The sequence below is a fragment of the Maniola hyperantus genome, chromosome Z, assembly GCF_902806685.2.
Source record: "Maniola hyperantus chromosome Z, iAphHyp1.2, whole genome shotgun sequence".
Classification (NCBI taxonomy): domain Eukaryota; kingdom Metazoa; phylum Arthropoda; class Insecta; order Lepidoptera; family Nymphalidae; genus Maniola; species Maniola hyperantus.
Window position 1 is genome coordinate 7781767 of NC_048564.1, and position 22255 is coordinate 7804021.

Here is a 22255-nt window from a genome sequence, read left to right on the forward strand (position 1 = left end):
TTTAGATGGTAAAACCCGTGATTTTAGCACGCACTCGCGAACCTACTGTTTAAATTTGTATTGTGCACTAAAATTTAGAGTCTTTAAATGTGAAAGTCATGTTCCGTTCCTTTTTTAGCATTAGTAAAAAGAAAAGGATGCAGACACTCCAAATTTAGTTTAGAGAGAGACTAGAGAATCGGGGCCAACATCTAATTACAATAACGAGCAAAGCGAGATTAGAAGGAGAGGAATCCAGAGCCGGATGCTTAAAATACTATGGTAAGTTGTCTGTGACTTTACTCTGTGGGTCTAATGGTCTATACTTGAAACGCGACGCCGACTGTCTGTGGTCGAAGCCTTAAACCACGGCGCCCACCATTTTGTTAACTGACTGGATCCGAGCACGGCAGCCTCGCCTCACAGCACGCCTGCCGTCATCAGTACGGTGCCTCGCATCCTGTATTATTACTCGTAAGTGGCTAACTATAAGTAACTATATTTGATTGCCATTAATTGTGTGCATAAGGAACGTTTCCATGTAGCCTACGTCGAGAGTCGTAAGGGCCCTTTATTGGCAGGCCTTAGTCGGAATAGTAAATCGTCAGCGTCGGGAGCCATTGGGACCCTTGTTGGCAGGACTTGGCTGGGAGAAAGTAATCCGTCAGTATCGAGAGTCGTAGGGGCCCTCGGGTGGCAGGCCTTAGCGTCGAACCGCTAACTCTCGATACAGATGACGAGACCAGCTAGCTCTCGACGTCAGTGACGACCCCGGCTAACTCTCGGCGTAAGTAGCAAGCAAAGGTGTGGCACTTTGAGCCGGCACGAATAGCCAGTTACCTGACCGAAACGCGGTAGGTCAATGGGACCCAATTATAATCCTAATGGCTGGGCTAATGATGGAACCGTTCCTCCTTTAATTTAGTGCTAGTCAGCCCTGGTCTTCCCCGCATAGCGGCGAGGAAGACAGTAGCCCCGGCAGATTTCGTCTAGGCGAAATCTGCCCGTCCCATATATGTATTACAGAGTGCGAGGCAATGGATTCTGTCCTATGCGACGGGGAGGAAGGCCGCTTCCTCGCCTGTCGCCTCAGTGCCGCGGAGACGGCGCATTAACCCGGTGTCGCACGCGCAAGCAGACTGCGCATCGAGCAAGGGTGAGTGCATAATCAAACATTCACAAACTAGCCTTCGTGACGTCTCTGGTTTCAACCCTCAAACCCGGGCGGCAAGCCGAGTCTAACTAAGCATAAACAGGAGGCGCCACGACATGGTGGAGGTGCTGAGGATCTGATAAATCAGTAAATGAGCTTTCAGCAAAAAATGCTAAAAGAAAGAGGGTTGTCAAATAAGTTGTGAATGTTATTATGCACTGACCTAAATCAGACATGTCTCGACAAGTCTCGACACGTATAGAGCGGCAAAGACCATTAGACCTTAATAGGTTATTTTTATGTCTTGTTTTCTCGTAGCTATGTGATTTGTTCTGAATATGATTATTCTTAAGCGTGAATGACCTACCTACCTACACATGAAAATTATTTTTCCTACTATTGAGTTTTGATACCTACCTTACAGGTGATGAATAATTCTACTTATAACTAACACTTTAAACTCTAATACCTACTTTAAATAAGCAAAGTTATGTTGCATTTCACTGATGATTTTAACGTTTTTTTAGACAGTTTTAATATAAATACCTACAATACATTGTAGTGAATAGTGACAAATGTTCAATGTTTAATTTAATAAAGGATAGGTACCTACCTAATGTGAAGAATAAAGGAGGATGCTGTGCGCATAGTCCTATAATAGAATAAAGGAAACCGAAAATTAAGAATAACCTCATTCTCTGTTAAAGTCTAATTGTAAAGATGCGACGGTATTACCAACGTTCTGAATTATTATATTCACAATAAAGTGACACTGTTATTGCAGTTTAGTGGAATAATTATTATAATTATGTTGATCCATGTGGGACTAAATCAATTAAAATAAAAGTTTGAGCTCGCATCAACATTCTGACAAATTAAGATTATTATAATATCATATTCAACTGAGACTTAAAGATGAGTCAATTTCAAAAGTATTTAGGGTTCCGCACCTAGTAAGAAAGAAAATCAATTCTAGAAAATCAATTCTAAAGGTTATCGTTTCTTGTATAACAGTTATAAATGTGAAAAAACCCTTGGTTTCGGTGCGCAAGAAATTCTTTTTTTTTTCACAAATTTTATGAATGAAACAGTGAAGTGATATGGACATTAACAATAAACGATAGGTACCTAGAGCAGTCACCTGCGATAGTACACTGACCTTTGCCGGTGCATTCACACTGGACTTGCTAGAACGGTTAAATAGTTACACACATACCTACACGACTTGAGATTGCTATGATCATACAATTTTGATACGAAGGGGTCAATCATTGAATGCTTATGCTGAATGGTCACACAGTGTGTGTGCCCACGCATACCTAGTAACTGAGATGATTAAATACTAAAATTGAGACCCGGTTTAGCAATACGAACCTTAGGCATGAAATAAAAGCCAGTAGAATGTACAGAGATTTAAGAATATTTGTAGAAGTTTATTGAATAGAGGTATAATGCTACTCTATTTTACTACATTCTATATCTTGTTGCAAGGGTAGGCATAACCCTTCTAGCATGTTAGTGGAATTGTGTACACATCTGTGGGCAGATGACTGACAATTATTGATAAGGTCGTTGTCACACTATGACGACAGGGCCGGACTATGAAATTGATTTATGATAAAGTCGGTTACTTACTTTATCCGCGATACTAATTAATTTCATTCTACAACAACAACGGTACAAAATTATTTCGTTATAACTAGTCGTTGAAATTTATTTGATAAATTATTTGATGAATATATGAGATTTATAGAACAAGGGTTACCATGAATATTCAAACCATAGGACATTGATGTCACTCAACAATTAAATATAGAGAAGTTTTGACTGAACTTTAAAGTGAAATAAACGAAAGATGGACGATCATTTGAAAAATAGATCTACGATACTGACACAGATAAATAAAATTAGTTAGATTAAAAAAAAAAAAAAAAATTTTTTGTTTTGGCCAATCCGCTTCCTTTCTTTTTCTCTCGCTTTTCTCCTAAGCGGTGCTATTTCATTTATAGAGAGACGAGCCACGAAGTTCCCGGTCACAACGAAGACATCAACTAAAATTCTAAAAACCTTAAACAACTAACCCGTTTTAAGGAAACTTTTATCTACTAATATTTCGAACATACCGACAAGATGGATCAAAGTCTCTTGGCGATATTGCACTCAATGAAAACAAAATTACAAAATTTATCAACCAACGCATCTCAAATAATAGAAACTCTTGATGATCCAACCACTCAATCTCCAACGATTATACAAGAAGCAGAAATTATTTCTTCGAAATTACAAACTTTGTTAAATAGATTGAGCTCCGAATTAACCAATTACTTTCGATTAAGCAACGATCCTGCGCCTGATGACATATCCGAGATATCTACAGTACAATTAGAAGCCGAAGATATATTGTGTGAACTTAAAGTCAAAATTAAAGAAAAGACTAAAGTAATTGAACGAGAAAATCAAGTCAACAGGGATACGAATCCGAATCTAAACAGCCGGCTACCGAAACTGAGTTTACCGGAATTCGACGGCGATATCCTGCAATGGTCAACATTTTGGGATCAATTCAGCTCAAATATTGACAAACGAAACTTAACCGATGTCGACAAGCTATTGTATTTAAAAGCTTCATTGAAAGGTGAAGCGAAGAAGATCGTGGAAGGCTTAGAGACAACAAACAAGAATTACAGTATAGCACTAGTGACATTAAAAAATCGATATGGAAAGGAAAACCACATAATTGATGCACACTACTCAGCACTGTATCGTGTCAAGGCTTCCACCGCAATGAATGTCACGGAGGTGAGACAAACACTGAACGAGATCGAACGACATCTTAGGGTGCTTAAATCGCTGGGCGAGGACATAAACCACAACCATCTACGTTTCCTAATCTTGGAAAAATTCCCGCAAGAAATCATTTACGAAATGAAAATGAAAATAAACACCGAGTCCATCGAGGAGATAAGGAAATGCCTCGAAGTCATTATCACGGCTAGGGAAGACGCAGAGAGAGTTATCCAGGGAAAATCTGAAGACAATTACACTACCCAATCTCTACATGCGAATGCATCCGACGACAATAATATGGAAGTAAAATCCAAAAGGCCAACAAATAAAGGAAAGTCTATAAAGAAACCCGAAGCAAAATTTCAAAATAAAAATCGGGGATTATTTCAAGGTTGTCAGGGAAGTTTTAAGAAACAATTCAAAAGAAAATGGGTAGAGCAAGTAGGAAACCAAGAAAGACAACACGAGAAAAAAGGAAAACTTCAATGCATTTTCTGCCAAGAGAACCATTTTAACGATCAATGTAAAGCCTTCACAACGTTACGAGAAAGGAGGAATAAATTGGGTAACCGATGTTATGCATGTTTTCGCAAAGGACACACCGTAAAGACATGTGAGAGAAAACCAAATTGTGCACACTGCAACGAGATTGGATCTCACAATCGGGCACTTTGTCCTAAAAATCTACAAAAGGAGAGTGAAACAACTAATAAATAAATAAAAATAATAAATAAGAATGTAAATAATAAATAAGAATAATAATAAATGATTATATAAATAATAAAAATACAAAACGAATCAACCAATAATTTAATGCAATTAGATACCAAGGATACTACGATACTTCAAACAGCAGTTGTGAACGCTAAATCTGAAAAGGAAGAACATCCTGTTCATTACTTGCATCATTGTGTCCATCAGAAGGAGAAAACTATCAGAATTATATACCGACTCCAAAAGGGCGTTTAAACGAATGTCTATGAACTTAAGGGGGTGGAATTCTAATTCTTATGAATTTATGACACAAATCCCAGACTCGTCAAAGGAAATCCGTGTTAAGATATTAGGACTTGATTGGGATTTAAAGGAAGATCTACTTCAATTGAGATACAAGATCGACTCTAATGCGAACAATAAACGGGAAGTATTGAGAGTGATCGCTTCAATCTACGACCCTTGCGGATTTGTCGCACCACATATTCTACCTGCTAAATTATTTCTGCAAGAGCTTTGGAAAACCAAAATTAAATGGGACACCACCTTTTCAAAACAGATGAAGGAAGAGTGGTCGACAATACGTGAACAACTAGACAAGATTAAAGAAATATCAATACCCAGATGTTATATGGCGAATGCTCAAAATAACGATGTTCAATTGCATTGCTTTACCGACGCGTCTCTTAAAGCTTATGCAGCTACTGTATATATAGTGAATGAGAACAAGATCAGTTTCGTCATTGGAAAATCTAGACTTGTACCTATAAAGGATCAGGATAATTTGAAAATTCCTCGATTAGAATTACTCGGAGTATTAATTGGAAGTCGTCTTATAAAATTTATTCGGAACTTTCTTTCTGCAAAAGTAACACATAAATTTCTTTGGACCGATAGCCAAATTGTAATCGGATGGTGCAAGTCTTCTAAACTTTTACCACCATTCGTAGCAAGGAGAATCCAAGAAATTAAACGAAATAAAGAATTGATCATAAGATATGTTCCCTTAGAGCTAAATGCGGCAGATGTAGCAACAAAACCTTACAGCACTTGTGAAGAGAAAGCGAAATAGTTAGCTGGACCTCAATATTTGTTACAAGCATCTGATACATTGCCACAAAGGGCAACGAATAGTGATCCCTTTTTGTTTCGGGAGGCTCTTCCGAATGATAGTGAAGATGAGGAAGTTGAAATTAATGAAACTATTTCTGTAATATAGAATAAACGAAAAGGAACAAGAACATTATAAAAACACTGTCTTAAGGATCACGAACTATCTACAGTAATGAAGGAAATTGAAGCCGTGGTAAATACACGTCCACTCACCCATATAGATGCCGAGCTGGATCATATATTGAAACCAGCTGATTTCTTGGCTGTAGGAAAATGTATAACAGTAGAGACTACCCGGAAGGAACCTTTAGCAGAAGGAACCGTTACAAAAACGGAACTAGTTAAAGGTTGGAAGAGAGCTCTTAAAATCCAGGAAGAATTTAGAGAAATGTTTTCTAATCGTTACCTTCTCAGCCTTCGAGAAAGATACCAGCATTCACATAGGGATCCAAGAGTCACTTCGAAATTAGAACCTCAAGAAGGACAAATAGTCCAGATAAAGGGGGAACATCCTAATCGGGAAAGCTGGCGAGTTGGGAAAATAACAAAACTTATGAAGGGGAAGGATGGATTTAGCAGAACAGCGAAAGTAAAAGTAGATAATAGCGAATATATTAGATCCATTTCACACTAATATCCACTGGAAATGGACGAACAAGAAGCTCACGCTCTAGCTGACAAACCTAGACCAAGTTACAACTATATACCTTCCGAACGCATAACAAGAGAAGTGCACGAAGAAACCACTGGAGAAACCAGTGAGATACGTAGTGGTGAAATCGATACACCTGAAAAGGAAAATGATCACACCATACAAGACCATAATCGACGATGTTAGAGGATCAACTTCTGCCAGAGGAGATTACTAACTAAAACGAAGTAGACCTTTCTTCCGAGGAGCCAAGACACAAGAGAGAAGCGGCTGTCAGGGCCCTCAAGAAGATTAAGGAGTGGACGCAGAATCTTATCGTCTTATTGTAACTTCCGTTGTTGGGGAGTGTCGCGACGAACGTCGCGAAATAGTTAATTGTACAAAATATAAATAGTAATCATCGTAAAATTAAATCATCCAATTATAATATCTAATTACAATAACGAGCAAAGCGAGATTAGAAGGAGAGGAATCCAGAGCCGGACGCTTAAAATACTATGGTAAGTTGTCTGTGACTTTACTCTGTGGGTCTAATGGTCTATACTTGAAACGCGACGCCGACTGTCTGTGGTCGAAGCCTTAAACCACGGCGCCCACCATTTTGTTAACTGACTGGATCCGAGCACGGCAGCCTCGCCTCACAGCACGCCTGCCGTCATCAGTTCGGTGCCTCGCATCCTGTATTATTACTCGTAAGTGGCTAACTATAAGTAACTATATTTGATTGCCATTAATTGTGTGCATAAGGAACGTTTCCATGTAGCCTACGTCGAGAGTCGTAAGGGCCCTTTATTGGCAGGCCTTAGTCGGAATAGTAAATCGTCAGCGTCGGGAGCCATTGGGACCCTTGTTGGCAGGACTTGGCTGGGAGAAAGTAATCCGTCAGTATCGAGAGTCGTAGGGGCCCTCGGGTGGCAGGCCTTAGCGTCGAACCGCTAACTCTCGATACAGATGACGAGACCAGCTAGCTCTCGACGTCAGTGACGACCCCGGCTAACTCTCGGCGTAAGTAGCAAGCAAAGGTGTGGCACTTTGAGCCGGCACGAATAGCCAGTTACCTGACCGAAACGCGGTAGGTCAATGGGACCCAATTATAATCCTAATGGCTGGGCTAATGATGGAACCGTTCCTCCTTTAATTTAGTGCTAGTCAGCCCTGGTCTTCCCCGCATAGCGGCGAGGAAGACAGTAGCCCCGGCAGATTTCGTCTAGGCGAAATCTGCCCGTCCCATATATGTATTACAGAGTGCGAGGCAATGGATTCTGTCCTATGCGACGGGGAGGAAGGCCGCTTCCTCGCCCGTCGCCTCAGTGCCGCGGAGACGGCGCATTAACCTGGTGTCGCACGCGCAAGCAGACTGCGCATCGAGCAAGGGTGAGTGCATAATCAAACATTCACAAACTAGCCTTCGTGACGTCTCTGGTTTCAACCCTCAAACCCGGGCGGCAAGCCGAGTCTAACTAAGCATAAACAGGAGGCGCCACGACACTAAATATGCACTAAAAGTTTAATACAATGAATAAAATACACTGACTATACCTACTAACAAATCCTGTCTTTAGTGTTCCACGCGCAGAACAAAGACGGTAAACAGTTGCGCAAATATCACTGTAATGGACCTGACCGCATGAACTAAAGCTCAACTTAAAGGCCTCAGGCAAATTCACATTTCGCACGTACCAAAAATCTTAGATTAGGTTATTTAATCCAAAAAATACAACACAACTCACGCGTCCGACATTTTCATTTATTGACTTTTGTTGTTTTTTGTCAATGACCAGTGCTGCCAGTGTGATTTAGCAGAAATACAACTAAATAAAGAATTCAAAATATTTTTTTTTGAACTTCTTAGAAAGAATTACGAAAAAAGCTATACAAAAAAATTTATACTTAACTTCTTCTTTTTTTCTTCTATTCGGCTCTTTATACCGTCGTTTTGTGATTCGCAAAAATTCCGCCAATGTAAATTTAGTAGAGAAACAACGTGATAATTGTTATTTTACTTTTTCTTTTCTTTTCTTTTGAATACAAGTTAATTACTTTTAATAAAAAAATAAAATATAAAATAACGCGTTTTATAAAAGCTACCTACCACTTTAGTTGTTTTTTTTGAGCTGGTATAATCATGGAATGAGACATACCGCCATCTATTGACGACATTGGAAAACATACGCAGCACTACTGACCTCTGAACTTGAATTTTTGAATTACTTGATTATAATACTGCTAAATTAAAAATACTTGTTAAATAAGTAACAACCCAGACTTTTGCGTACTATGTAATTTTGCAGTATAGTACGCAATACATTTCCCTACTTTTTGATCTAAGTTTACGCACCCTGGATTATAGGTATTCTCTTTACTTGTTGACACGGGTTGACAGCTCCCCCATCAAAAATCAAAGTCAAAACAATAGCAAATAAAATTAAAGCATATGTAAAAAGTACTCTGTGAAGTGTGAATTAAAGTTTCAGTTTCGGAGGTTCTTATAGGTGTTGTTATTTCACGATTCAACAATAAAAAAATAGTTTATTATTGCTAATTTTTAATACTTAACTCAATTACCTAACTGGTATTACAAGTAAAATGGTTTACGTAAAAGGTGGTAAGTAATATCTTAACCGTTTTTAAATTATCAATTTTTATAAATATGTGTTAACTAAGGCCACGTCATTTAACTAGCTAGTTCGTGTACGTGGGTTTATCAACATTAGGTCAATAGGAAATTTATTACCGTAATTAAATTTATAAGTTCACTGTGAAGACTGGGGCCATGGAAGGAGTCTAGTCAGGATATTCCACACTGTGGCATTACTTTGTCATATCACAAACGTCGGATTTAAAACATTGTAGGTATTACTATAAATAATATTTTCCTTTGTAAATTATTCAGTCCACATTTATGCAAAACTATTTAAACAGCATCCTACAAACTGTGCTATTATACCAATCTTAAATACTTAACTAACATTGAGTGCAAGTTTTATTGTAATATTTTCAATAAATAAATAGGAAATTACCCTCCACAAGAAAACTGGCCTACAGCAGCCTAAATGGGCTATTTTATTATTCAATTGAAACAACTTAAGGAACTGTTCTGGAACACTTTTTTGATTGTACCAATGACATTAAAACAACAACAATAATTAAATAGAATGTTTGTAGTCTACATGCATTTTATTAAGTACGATGTCTTTCTCTTTATGTGTCATATTGCTCATTCCCTGACGCTGGGGCCTCTTTTTCATTAATTATACAATGATGATAAGGGGTAAATCAATTTAGGTATGGTCTTTTTAGAAAGACTTTCAAGTCACATGAAATTTTAGAGGTAAAGCATTAATATAAAACAATTATAATACGAGACTTCTTTTTATACACATGTATAAATAAACAATGATAAATATTGACAGTCATTTGTTAGCGAACTTAGATTTCAAGTTTAATATATTATAATATTGATTAAATATTATTGGACCTGCAAAAAAGTAAAGCTGAAACTGCAAATAAAGAAAACTAATTATTTTGTCTGTGCATACTGAAACTAATGCTAAGAACATAAACTGTACCATGCAAAATTTTAGTTCGTCAAGTAGAACTTAAGATGCTCTACTTCATCTCGGTGACAAAGGGAGTTAAAACTAATTTACAATGAACCAAAAGCTTAATTTGCTATAATCTGCTGAAAAAGATCAGATCTGTATGGTGCAACATGCAACATGCAATAAACACCGCCCGCCCTCATAATGCTAACATGCAGGAAAAGCCAGCTACCAAGCAAGCAAAACGCACCACCACTACGCAGCATCACACTAATCCCAAAACATAGTCGACACAAGTTACGCCTCATTGGAGCATCTTCGGAAGACGTAGACCTTTCAATCCACAATGTATGGTGCTGCGTGGTAGTGGTGGTGCATATTGCTTGCTTGGTGGCTGGCGTTTCCTGTATGTTTAGCAGTGGGTTGGCGGCTGGTGCATATCTCATGTTGCATGTTGCACCATACAGATTTGATCTGTTTCAGCAGATTATAGCAAATTAAGCTTCCGCGATAAAATAACGCCTGCTTGTGTATTACATTAAAAACTAATTTACTGGTGTCGATAATAAGTGAATTGAAAAAATTGTTAAGATGTTATGTAGCCGAAAACAAAATGGCATTAGTTGAAAATGGATACTAATTATCTTTTTAATCGAGGTTGTTTCTATAAGCTACTGTGTCTTCATGTTCTGCTTACAATCTTAAAAATATAGTACTGAATAGAAGTATATATTTCTGTTTCAGATGGCACAGTGGTTGAACATCATCCATTTAGCATTTTTGGTTGGTTTTGGGGAATAGTGAACTTCTGTTACTTGCTGTAAGTAATATACTATTTTAATAGACTAGCATGATGTCCATGACTTCAAACCAAAGCATTAAAATATTTTTCTGTGGGTAAAAGTAGCCTCTGTCCTACAGAATGCTCCCTAGACGCGCCTTTGTGCTGTGTTTCGAGCTCATACTAAAATTGTTTCAACGATGGCAGCGCTTGATGTAATCTGTTCCATAAAATTCATACCATTTTACTAAGCACCTGAAACGCAGCGCATTGGGCGCGCGTCTCTGGCGCGTGTCTACACTGGTTATAATAACTTTAACTTTTTACTTTTCATACAAATACTAGCTTATTCCCGCGACCTCGTTCGTGTAGACCACACAAATTTCAAACCCCTTATATGGAACCCTGCGTGTGCGAGTCCGTTTTGAGATTTTTATTATTTGTTGTTTTAAAAAATCATGTCTCCTAAACTATTGAAAATCGCTGAACATACACACGGGTGATTTGGATACCCCTTGATATAAGGTATTTAAATTTTTCTATTAGACGTCACATCCCCGGCCACCCTGAATATACACTGTTAACAGCTTTAAACTGAGTAGTTACAATACTGCCACTTTTATAAGTTACGCCGATGTACCTGCGCTGAAATCTTAGTTTTGAATGGCGCGAAAATATCTCAGTCAATCATAGCTCGCGTCCGTCCGCTATTGTTGCCTACGCGCGAATCATGAGCGAGATAGCACGAGTCTGTTGTTTTTGTGTTTTAAATTTTAACGTCAAGCAATAAGGTCTGTATTTCATTGGTGTGCATTTAGTTTAAGTAGCCGCCAAATTGCACTTTTCTGCAGTAACGAATTTTGTCGATGCGACTTATAAAACTGGTAGTAGGTCCTGTTTCTTCACAGTATTTAGTATTAAGTATACTAAATACTGTGAAGAAACTGATAAGCTGATAATAATTTGTACTATTTATTTAGTTTCAGGACCCTGGTCGACCCAAATTACAACAAACATGGTGATAAATATGTAAGAGATTTCCGTCCACCTGGCAGTGGGTAAGTTTCCGTTTTGCTAACTGATCTGTCTGACTTCGTGTGGGTGAAATTTTATATACCTATGTCCTATATGTATATAAATATAGCCTATGTTACTTCTAGATAAAGTAGGTTTCTAATGGTGAAAGATTGAAGAAAGAAATGGTGGGTAAACAATTCCCATTCCGGTGAAACCTTCGGGATAAAAAGTATATAAAATCCTCTATTGTGAAAAACAAGTCAATCCATTGACTACTGGTTAGAATCCCGTGGACAGAAACATTGAGAAAACGTTTTTTTATAGAGATTACTAGCTGTCCCGGCGAACTTTGTACCGCCTAACAGTAGGTTCTTTATTTCTTTTAATACTTATTTTGCTATTTGGGACACCGGGTCAGCCATTTCGGAACCCTCCACTAACAGTTAAACTTTATAGTATTGTATTAAAGTTCAAATTGACTTTTAAGTAATATTATGAATCTTTTGTATGGGAATATAGAAAAGTGTTGTTTTTAGACTTATTCAGGCAATTTTCCAAGTTTTTTTCTCCGTAAGAACTATCCTCGTACTTCAAGAAATATTATAAAAAAGAGAAATTAGCGAAATCGGTTCAGCTGTTCTCGAGATTTGCGCTTAGCAACACATTCAGCGATTCATTAACCGACTTCAAAAAAAGGAGGAGGTTCTCAATTCGTCGGAATCTTTTTTTTTTTTTATTTATAGAGATTATTATCGTCTAGATAAGTGGCCTCACGGCACTGGTCTAATATTCTAAACTAATTGTTACCTGAGTCCTCGGCTGCGTCCCGCGAAACTGTCTTTTCTATAGTAATATGTAGTAGGTATATTTTCAAAAACTTGTAGGATATCCTACTTTTACTTGTTTGGTTAGTGCATAATAGTATTTTTTAATACTTTCAGACCACCAAAACCACCTTCACGAAAATATGGAGGTTTCGGGCCCTCCAGCAATGGGCCCCCGCCACCACCTATGGGTGGTTGTGGCTGCGGATAGCTTATCATACCAAATAGCTACCAGACGATGACGCAGAAGTCTGACACTTCTACAAAATAATTTTAATAATAATATAATAGTTTATAGCATTCATTTCTATTTTAATCTCTTCATTATAATATTGTAATTCATAATAATAACTAGTTATATCTTTACAATATTTTTACTTGTTTAAATTGGTTTCTTAATGATTTTATTTGCTTATACACCAATAATAATGAATTAAATCCCGCCTCAGACTACTATTTGTTCAATGCAAAATAACATCAAAATCATACTATCGTAAAATAGTTATCACAATTATATTTAATTTTTAAATAATTATATGGTATTTTTTAATCTCATTTTAGTTTGGTACTTTATCAATAGATTATAATATAATATGTTTACCTACTTAAATATAAACGCTTCCCTTTTTTACTAAGGTAACTTGATAAAAAAATATAAGCACATTTATCTGTAAGCATATTGAATTTGAAGATATCTGGTGTAAAACCTTAGAATGGATTATATAAATCATCATCATATATAAAATTCATGTGTAGTGCATAATAACATGTAAACAAAATTCAAAGATGCACTTGTTTTTCTCTCTCTTGTAATCTATGAGTAGTAACATTATAACCGGATTCAGAGTAACTATTGTGCTTAGATTTGCTGATTTAGATATAAGACGAGGGAACTGCGCTCCTTGTAATAATTGTATTCGCCGTATATTTACAGCATTAATTTTTAGCCATTGTTATTAATATCTAAGTATCAATGTAAAAAAATCTCTGTTCATTTTAGACACATTATTTTAATTTTAATTAAATTCATGATATTCAATTTTATTATTATCTTGACCAATGTATATTTTAATGACATATATATTATTGATGATAAGTAGATACGTTCAAAAGCTTTATTTTACATGTATATTAATAATTACTTACTATAAATATGTAACCAAATAAATCTGTTTTTATACTGGTTTAACCAACAACAACATAAAACATACCTAATCACCTAATACAAGTGTTATATTGAAATGAAAATATACATCACCTCGGACATTATCAATTAATCTTGATTTGACTACTGAATACTCGTTGAGACCACACCAACTGCAACGTGTAACGGGTAAGGGCATGGGTAAGTGTCGAGTACCTATAATATACATGATATAGCTTACTAGACGATGGCCGCGTTTTTGTCTGCGGGGATTTAAGTTTTTAAAAATCCCGCGGGAGCTCTTTGATTTTCCGAGATAAAAAGTTGCCTAGGTCTTTTCCCGGGATACAAGCTATTTCTGTACCAAATTTCATCGAAATCGGTTGAACAGATGGGTCGTGAAAATCTAGCAAATAGACAGACACACTTTCGCATTTATAATATTAGTATGGGTGATAGATACTTCTGGGTAAAGTAGCTTTCTAATGATGATAGAATTATTAAAATCGGTTCAGTGGTTTCAGAGTTTATCAGTTACAAGCTAACAAACAAATCTTTCCTCTTTTTAATATCAGTAACAGTATAGATAAAAATACTAACAGGTAGGAATTGAATTTATTTAGCGGTATTTATTCAATTTTTCCATATTTAATCGAGATTATTCTAACTCTGTGGTCATCACTAAATGAAAGCCATCAAACTCATTTGACATTGGTTGCTTCTGCATTGCTGCTTCACTGAGCAATATAAAAATAATGTTTCGTAGCACACCTGCAATGGATTAAAAAAGGCCAAATGAGCTTGGCTATCATGAAGTGATGATAACTGATTTAGCGAATCACTCTGCTGCTGGTAGGGCGTATAAAAAAATCCAAAAATAAAACCACATGGTGATTTGCAACAAATAATGTTATATTAAATTAAATCAAAAGTATTTTTCTCTAGTACCTACCTAGAAATTACATATAACGAAGGTATTGGTAGTCAGAGAAATCCAAACTAACGTTATAAATGCTTTAATATAATAAATTTAGTAAATTCAAACAATTTCTGTGGATACGGGTACCTAAGGTACATAATACTTTTTTTGAAAAGTATCTAGGTATTCAAAATCGTATGAACTTTGAATCAACTTGCTGTTGGGTAACTTTGGATAAATTTCAAAAAATAAAATATTTGGCGAGAATTTTTTGTCGGATTGGACAAATATTTTGCTTAGGTAAACTTAACTTATATTGTTTATGGCTTCTATCTGCTCGTCAACCGTTTGTCTGACATTTTGTACCTATCGAAATTAGGAATCTACGAACTACATTTCTAAATGAGTTTCCACACAAATTAGTAGGTATACCTATGGTCTGATGCTTTAGATTTCGAGATAAAGCAGAGGAGGTGTTCTTCAACCATAAGTTACTCTAGGATTTTTCTAAAACTAATAATAATATAATACTATAACTAATAAATACCTAATTATGTATTTGATTGAAATACCAGGGTTCTACACCTAATTAACTACTTATTTTCTAAAAATTCGTTTCTAGATCTGTGATACATTTTTAATTTATTATTTTAAATAATGATTAGGCACTATTGTACTGTAGGTACGCTTTATCTAAGTACATTTATCACGATTTTATCCACGTACTTTGTACAGGTTAAATTATACTTTTTCTAACATTGAAAATCTTATTGGTAAAACGGCTACAGGCTCGGAACCGTTTGGTTTGTTGATATAAATACTCCAAGTCATCTTGTCTAACTCGAAAACACCTGTAAAAGTAAAAGAAAATTGCTACTATTGTACCGTTAGAGATACACTAATAAAATAAATATAATTAGTAGTGTCTTATAGGGATGTATGTGTCTTTTAGGGATGATTTATGTCAACACATGGCGGGCACGAGCCGACGTACCACGTACGAGGTTACGTACATTAATTATGCTTCTCCGTGACGCCACACGGTGAAGCATGAACTGTTTCATATAAAACGTCCGCGCCTCGAACGTGGCACAGCCCGCGCCTGCCACGTGTTGGCATAAATCATCCCTTATTCATTGTGAATTCACCAATTGCTTAATATTTTAGTAGTAGGTACCTACCTATCTACTAGTGAATTCCCAAACTGTTCCAATAGCAACAGTGCGATCACAGTTACGCTGGTCATATACGATCAAGTTTACCTGTCAAGTTTGCAGCGGACTTGCATGATGTGATGCACATTGACGATGTATGGCTATCAGTTGACTGGACGCCGCTTCAAGTCCGCTGCAAACTTGGCGGTAAACTTGATCATGTATGGCCAGCGTGAACGTTCTGATTGAGAGTCAAGACTTTGCACTGCTGTATCAGTGAAGTTAAAACATTTTGTCATTAAGTAAAGAAAAACCTACCCGCAGCAATTGTCTTGATAATAGAATCCCTTTTCTCTTGAAATACTTGGAAGTCAGTGCCGCTTGTATCAGATAGGATATCCTTGATGTCTTTTTGACTTTGGGGCGGCTGGTGCGAATGAATGGCCTTGAGGCGGGCGGTGCTGCTATCTATGATTGGTCCTATAACTTCTTTCACCTTAATCCTTTGATATCTGTTAGTGAATAAATTATATCAAAATTATGTTTCCCCCGATTAAAATTTTCAAAATATATTTAATGTACAGAAATTGTCCAGTTACAGTTTTATTATAAGTATACCTATATTTTATCCCAAACAAAAAAATCACTACAAGGTTTTTAGTTTAGGCCCTTAAAGCTACTTACATGTTGGTATGCACCAATGGCTCATCAGCAAAGCCTTGTATGTTAAGGAGAGACTTGTCACACGTCAGGTCTGGCGCTACCTCTGCATTAAAGATCTTTCTATCACCGGTCTTGTCCGTCCAAATCATGTTAATGGAGAAGCCATTCGCAATACCGAGTCCTTCATCGCGTAGGACCTTTTCAGCGTCGGCGAAATTCTTGGATGCTAATAGAGCTCGTGTGATGAAAGTTCTTGCTAGAAAAAGATGCAAAGCTTATGTTATACATCAATCAATCAATCAATCAATCAGCCTGTTTGCGTCCACTGCTGGACATAGGCCTTCCCAAGAGCACGTCACCACACACGATCCTCCGCCTTCCTCATCCACCCACTTCCCGCTATCTTCTTAAGGTCGTCAGTCCAGCGGGTTGGATGTCGTCCCACACTGCGCTTGCTGATACGCGGTCTCCACTCCAGAACACGTCTGCCCCATCGGCCATCGGTTCTGCGGCAGGCGTGGCCTGCCCACTGCCACTTCAGCTGGCTAATTCGTTGGGTTATGTCGGTCACTCTGGTTCTCCTACGGATTTCCTCGTTACGGATTTTGTCCCTCAGAGAGATACCCAACATAGCCCGCTCCATAGCCCGCTGAGCGACTTTGAACTTGTGGACAAGGCCAACTGTCAGTGTCCACGTTTCAGCGCCATACGTCATCACAGGTAGGACACACTCATTAAAGACTTTCGTCTTTAGACTTAGGGGTATCGACGAATTGAAGACTTGACGCAATTTACCAAATGCTGCCCAGCCCAGCTGTATTCTTCTGTCAGCTTCCTTGTCAACTTCGATGCAGACATTTTCGACGGAGATGGATCTCGGGATAACGTACTCATTAAACATGACTTTCGTTTTGTCCACGTTCATCCCGAGACCCACTCGTCTGGAAGAACAGCTATGTACCTAACTTTGAAGCCACCGGACGCAATGGTGAGCGCTGCCGCTGTGTTGTCTTATTATTGTAAGGTCGGTACGAAGCCGCGCAGAAAACGGCTCGGAAACTGGATACAATTTTGTATTTAGACGATGTTTTACTTTCCAAGTTTACCTAGATAAGGTAATCCCTGAGTATCTGTGGTAAGAACACGGAAGACGCTGAGTGAAGCTCGGTCGCGCCTAGTTTCCTACTTCTAGAATCTAGAATGTTTGTCCATTGCGAAGAGAGGTGCGTCTATTTTGCAGTGCGATTGGCTCGTCACTACTCGTCAGTCAACTTTTCTCTTCCCGTGCGGTATGAAGGTATACCAAAGGAAAGAACAGTGACATTCCGTCTACTGTCTGAGCACTTCTTTCGCTGATCTCTGCTAATACAAGTACACGGGAGTTGTAATTGCCGACCTGATCTTGAGAAAATTGATTTTCACTGTTTTGGCGCTGATAGCTAGAGTGAGCGTCCTGTGAGCGTATCTACTATCTAAGTACTTGGAAATAAATGTCAGTGATAAAACAATATCAACACGAAACCCATTTGGCACAAAGTGTGTATTTAAATTCCCGGTACGTTCGGTGAGCCGCTTCGAATCTGATAAAAAAATAACTGACATTTATATGACACATCTTTTGCAGCGTGCCTACTTGTGTATGTTCATTTCTTTCAGTGTATTTTTACATGAAAACCACGTAAAGGAATACTCACGCGTATTTCCAGGCTTCAAAGTCAATGGGCTTAGAGTATTGATCGAGAATACCAAGCCATTTTCATTGTATCCCATGGTGTATCCCGGCATATGACCAGCGTAGCAAAGTGACGCAAATCTTTCTTCAACGGCCTAAAATCATAAGATCAAAATTATTTTCTTAACTAGCTTATGCTCGCAACTTCGTCCGCGACTACACAAATCTCAAACCTCAATTTAACCCCCTAAGGGGGTGAATGTTCAAAAATCCTTTTTTTAGCGGATAGCCTACGTCATAATAGCTATCTGCATGCCAAATTTTAGACCGATCTTTCCAGTAGTTTGAGCTGTGCATTGTCAGTCAATCAGCCAGCCAGTCAGTTAGTCAGTCAGTTTATATAGGGATAGTCACAATTTCCTTTTAAATATTTAGATAATCTATATTTGGGGTTATCCCTAAAATTTGCACTATAGGCGACGTAGCATCAAGCTAAGATAGAGTTCTATTTAACTGACTCCCGATGGACGCTTGAGTAGAGTGGGTAGGTAGGTATACATAAAGGCTTTATAATAAAAGGTTTAGAGACAATCGATGAATGTACAAAAGTAAAGACTACTATGTACTAACCCCTTTCTCCCTATCTTCTGGTGTCGGTATGATATGTGCAGACATAATATAGAAATGGTTCAGTGTTTCGCTAAAAGCATCTTCAGTGTGACCCAGAACAACCTGTAACAGAAACAACACAAGGTAAAAACAATTTCATGAATAAAGAGAGCATAATATAATAGCTTACAATGATCTCAATTCACACACTAGCCCATATTATGCACTTATTATAAGTAGGTATATTGAATATTCCATAATGATTCTTTATTATTTGACTGATCCATTTTACCTAGGTTGAAGCAATTCACGGTTTGATAACAGGTAAACTATTTAGTAACCTGAATAGGTACCTATAATACTTAATTGATAAAGTCCGAAATAGTTGTATCTAATACTGTTCGAGCACAAACAAAACTTGTTTGTGCTCGGATAATATCTAGCATTCCTAAAAGGCTAAAGTTTGCTGAAAAGGTATTGTCTAAGAAAAATCGGAAAAGGGACATCGCTCACGGCGACTTTTTGTAGCTACATTAGAATCGTGGCTAACGTAAGCAATGGTAAGTCACTGGCTAGCGACGCGGACGCAACGCTATAGCTATGTATCGCTGCAAACTATTGCATTTTAAATGCATAATTTGAGCTGCACAGTCGTGTTAGCACTTTTGTGACTTTTGTCCTATATTTGACGTAAATGAGAAGAGCTTTTCATGGTAAATCACGCGTGATCATTTACGTTAGGTTGAACGGTTACAATTAGACACGTCCGTCGTCGTTAGGTACTCGTTACGGTTCGAGTGTGAAACTAATTGATTCTCCAATACGATAGTTTGGCAGCAGCACTTAATTAGTGTAACGAATTTGCTCCTTTGTATTAAATTGACGATCTGCCTATAGCATAGGGCTGTGGTCTTTCTGGGAGTTCCCGCGTTCCATTTCGAGCAGAACAAATTCGGTGATTTATAATTTTTTAAATAGTCTTAAATGTCTGGTATACAGGTACCGCACGATGTCGAGTGTTCATTTTTGAGTGGTAGATAAGTATGTATTTTATAAAGACCCACCTAGAAATTGATTTCATGAGGATTCTATCATGGCCAAACATTTTAAACTTTTTAGAAAAAAATATCTGACTAGGTAACTTGACGGCGCTGGTCAGTATTCTACCCTTGATTCTACATTTTAATTATAGTCAATAAGATAAAATTAAAAGCGCTGTGCAAAAAAAAAATTAAAGCAAAGCGGAAACGAGCAAAGCTATAACAAAATTTGGTTTTTAAAGCACCTTTTAAATGGGAAAAGTGAAATGAATTAAAATGCATATCCATACTCATTATTATAGAGCGGAAGTGAGACTGTCTGTTTGTTCATTTCATGACACATTTTCTTACCTGAAAGGTACTGTACATAGATAGGTAGAATCTTCCCTGCCTACGGCTATGCCCACTACCACCTTAGACTGCACTGTCCCAACCGTGTGCTATTGCCTACTTACTGCAAAGTAGAGCTTAGGGTCTATCGATTTTCCTGGAGCGATTATGTTGCTAATATTTTAATTCAGGAGCTTTTACTAAAAACGTATACTAACACTTTTCGGAGTTTTAATAGCTAAAGAACTGCAACCGCCGGTATCGTTCCTTGGTAGATGATTATCGTTGATAGTGCCGATCAAATCGTCCATTTGTAGGAGGAAAAGCTGAAAAAATAGCAGGTATAATATAAAATTATGTAATCAGCACAAAATTTTTCATCATTATCTACGTAGGTAGATACCTACATAATTTAAATGAAAATTATTTTCCTGTATTTCTGAGGCAAGGTGTTTAGTTGACTGAAGAAAATTTTTTCAAGGTGTACCTATGTTATTACAACCACAGATACCTACACTATCCACGTTGATATGTTATTCCGTTAGTTTCTCCTTTTATATCATAAGTCCCGCAAATTGCTATTGCGTTGGAACCATGCCCCATTAACATAGGGCGTCATTTTGACGTCATTTGACTATATTTAAGGAAAAGTATAAGTACCATCAGCTCGAAACTTCAGTCTAGTGCTGACGTCACTAAAATGGCGACCATTCGCATTAGCAATTTGCGAGACTTATAAACCTAAGTAGGATGCCGGGTCCGTGGTCCCACCGCTTTGACCGACTGGTGAGTCTACGGAATACCACAATTTTCGTGACGGACCCGTCGGCCCACTGGTGGACACTGGACCTATGGTCCTATATCACCATAATATTACGTGCCTGTGGTCCCACTGGTGGATCTACGGTATACGACTATGTTTTCGTTGTCCCGCTATATGCACATTATATGTACCACAATTTTAAAGAGCAGGCGGGTCATCTGATGTTAAGTGATTACCGCCACCCATGAATATTTGCAGCACCAGAGAAACCGCCAATACGGTTTATTTCATCATCATCATCATCATCATGATCAACCCATCGCCGGCTCACTACAGAGCGGTCTCCTATCAGAGAGAAGGGTTTTTGCCATAGTCTACCACGCTGGCAATGTGCGGATTGGTAGACTTCACACACCTTTGAGAACATTATGGAGAACTCTCAGGCATGCAGAGATCTCATGATGTTTTCCTTTACCGTTAAAGCAAGTGATATTTAATTACTTAAAACGCACATCGCTCAGAAAAGTTAGAGGTGCGTGCCCGGGATCGAACCCCTGACTTGGCTATCACAGCTTATTACAGTTAATTTAGCTATGAGCAATTGGGAATTTGCCCATGTCAAAAATAAAGTATTTCTCAGTGATTATTAAATACTTAGACGGTGTTCCAAAATACGTAAAATCCACGTCCTTTGTTAGTTTTAAGTGTAATAACCATTTTATATTATCGATTATTCACATTTCAGTATTTCATAGAAGCTCGCATATTTTGACGTTTGATAAAAAGTTACTGATTTGACTAATAGTCAAATACCGTTGGTATTAGTGAAATTTTGCCGTTTGCAACGCTCGCTAGATGATAAAACTGGCGGTTGGTACAGATTAAAAAGCTCACCAGGTGGAATGGGACATTGGCACCGTCGGCAACACCCTGCATCTCTTTGATGTAATAGGGGAAACGACTCTTCATATTGGCAAGTGTCTTGTCATACGCATCCCGGCCGGTATCCGTTTTGTATTCTTTCTCAAAGTCCCTCAGATTTTCATATGTGGCTATGAAGTCTTTTATGATGTACGAGAATGTACGACCCTGGAACAAAGACATTTAAGTGCCTAACACCATCATCATCATGATCAACACATCGCCGGAAAACTACTGAACACAGGTCTACTATCAGAATGAGAAGGCTTTTGGCCATTATCCGCCACGCTGACCAAGTGCAGATTGGCAGACTTCACACACCTTTGATAAGGTTAAGGAAATTTGGCAGAGATGTAACCTTCCTGGTGACAAACATAAAACACTTTGTCTACATATAACCTCGAAAAATCAGAGTAGGTACCTACCTACGGGATGTTTGAAAATCGAAATCTTCGCGGATAAGGTTGCGGGCAGACAG

The 22255-nt window shown here is 37.8% G+C and overlaps 4 protein-coding genes across 6 annotated transcripts in view; 2 read left to right on the forward strand and 2 right to left on the reverse strand.

Moving 5' to 3' along the window:
* The window catches only part of Pdp (pyruvate dehydrogenase [acetyl-transferring]-phosphatase 1-like protein, mitochondrial), a 136524-nt gene that overhangs the window by 69082 nt on the left and 45187 nt on the right, over positions 1-22255 (reverse strand). The gene's annotated exons all lie outside the window — the stretch shown is intronic.
* LOC117995715 (putative leucine-rich repeat-containing protein DDB_G0290503) lies at positions 3263-8034 on the forward strand. Its single transcript, XM_034983706.2, has 5 exons — positions 3263-4484; positions 4954-5339; positions 5898-6335; positions 7643-7772; positions 7961-8034. Exons 1-5 carry the CDS (start codon positions 3263-3265, stop codon positions 8032-8034), a joined length of 2250 nt encoding a protein of 749 aa, XP_034839597.2.
* LOC117995535 (selenoprotein K-like) lies at positions 8765-13097 on the forward strand. The gene is made up of 4 exons (XM_034983537.2): positions 8765-9003; positions 10685-10760; positions 11702-11779; positions 12680-13097. Exons 1-4 carry the CDS (start codon positions 8985-8987, stop codon positions 12771-12773), a joined length of 267 nt encoding a protein of 88 aa, XP_034839428.1. The 5' UTR covers positions 8765-8984; the 3' UTR covers positions 12774-13097.
* Positions 14598-22255, reverse strand: part of t (C45 family peptidase tan) — a 39119-nt gene continuing 31461 nt past the window's right edge. For all 3 annotated transcript variants that reach the window (XM_034983594.2, XM_034983592.2, XM_034983593.2), the window contains exons 3-9: positions 21751-21945; positions 20312-20419; positions 18745-18846; positions 18137-18269; positions 16464-16698; positions 16098-16291; positions 14598-15476 (exon numbers count right to left, since the gene is read on the reverse strand). In XM_034983594.2, the coding sequence (XP_034839485.1) occupies positions 15367-15476; positions 16098-16291; positions 16464-16698; positions 18137-18269; positions 18745-18846; positions 20312-20419; positions 21751-21945 (1077 nt within the window). In that variant the 3' untranslated portion in view covers positions 14598-15366. The remainder of the gene's footprint in view (positions 15477-16097; positions 16292-16463; positions 16699-18136; positions 18270-18744; positions 18847-20311; positions 20420-21750; positions 21946-22255) is intronic.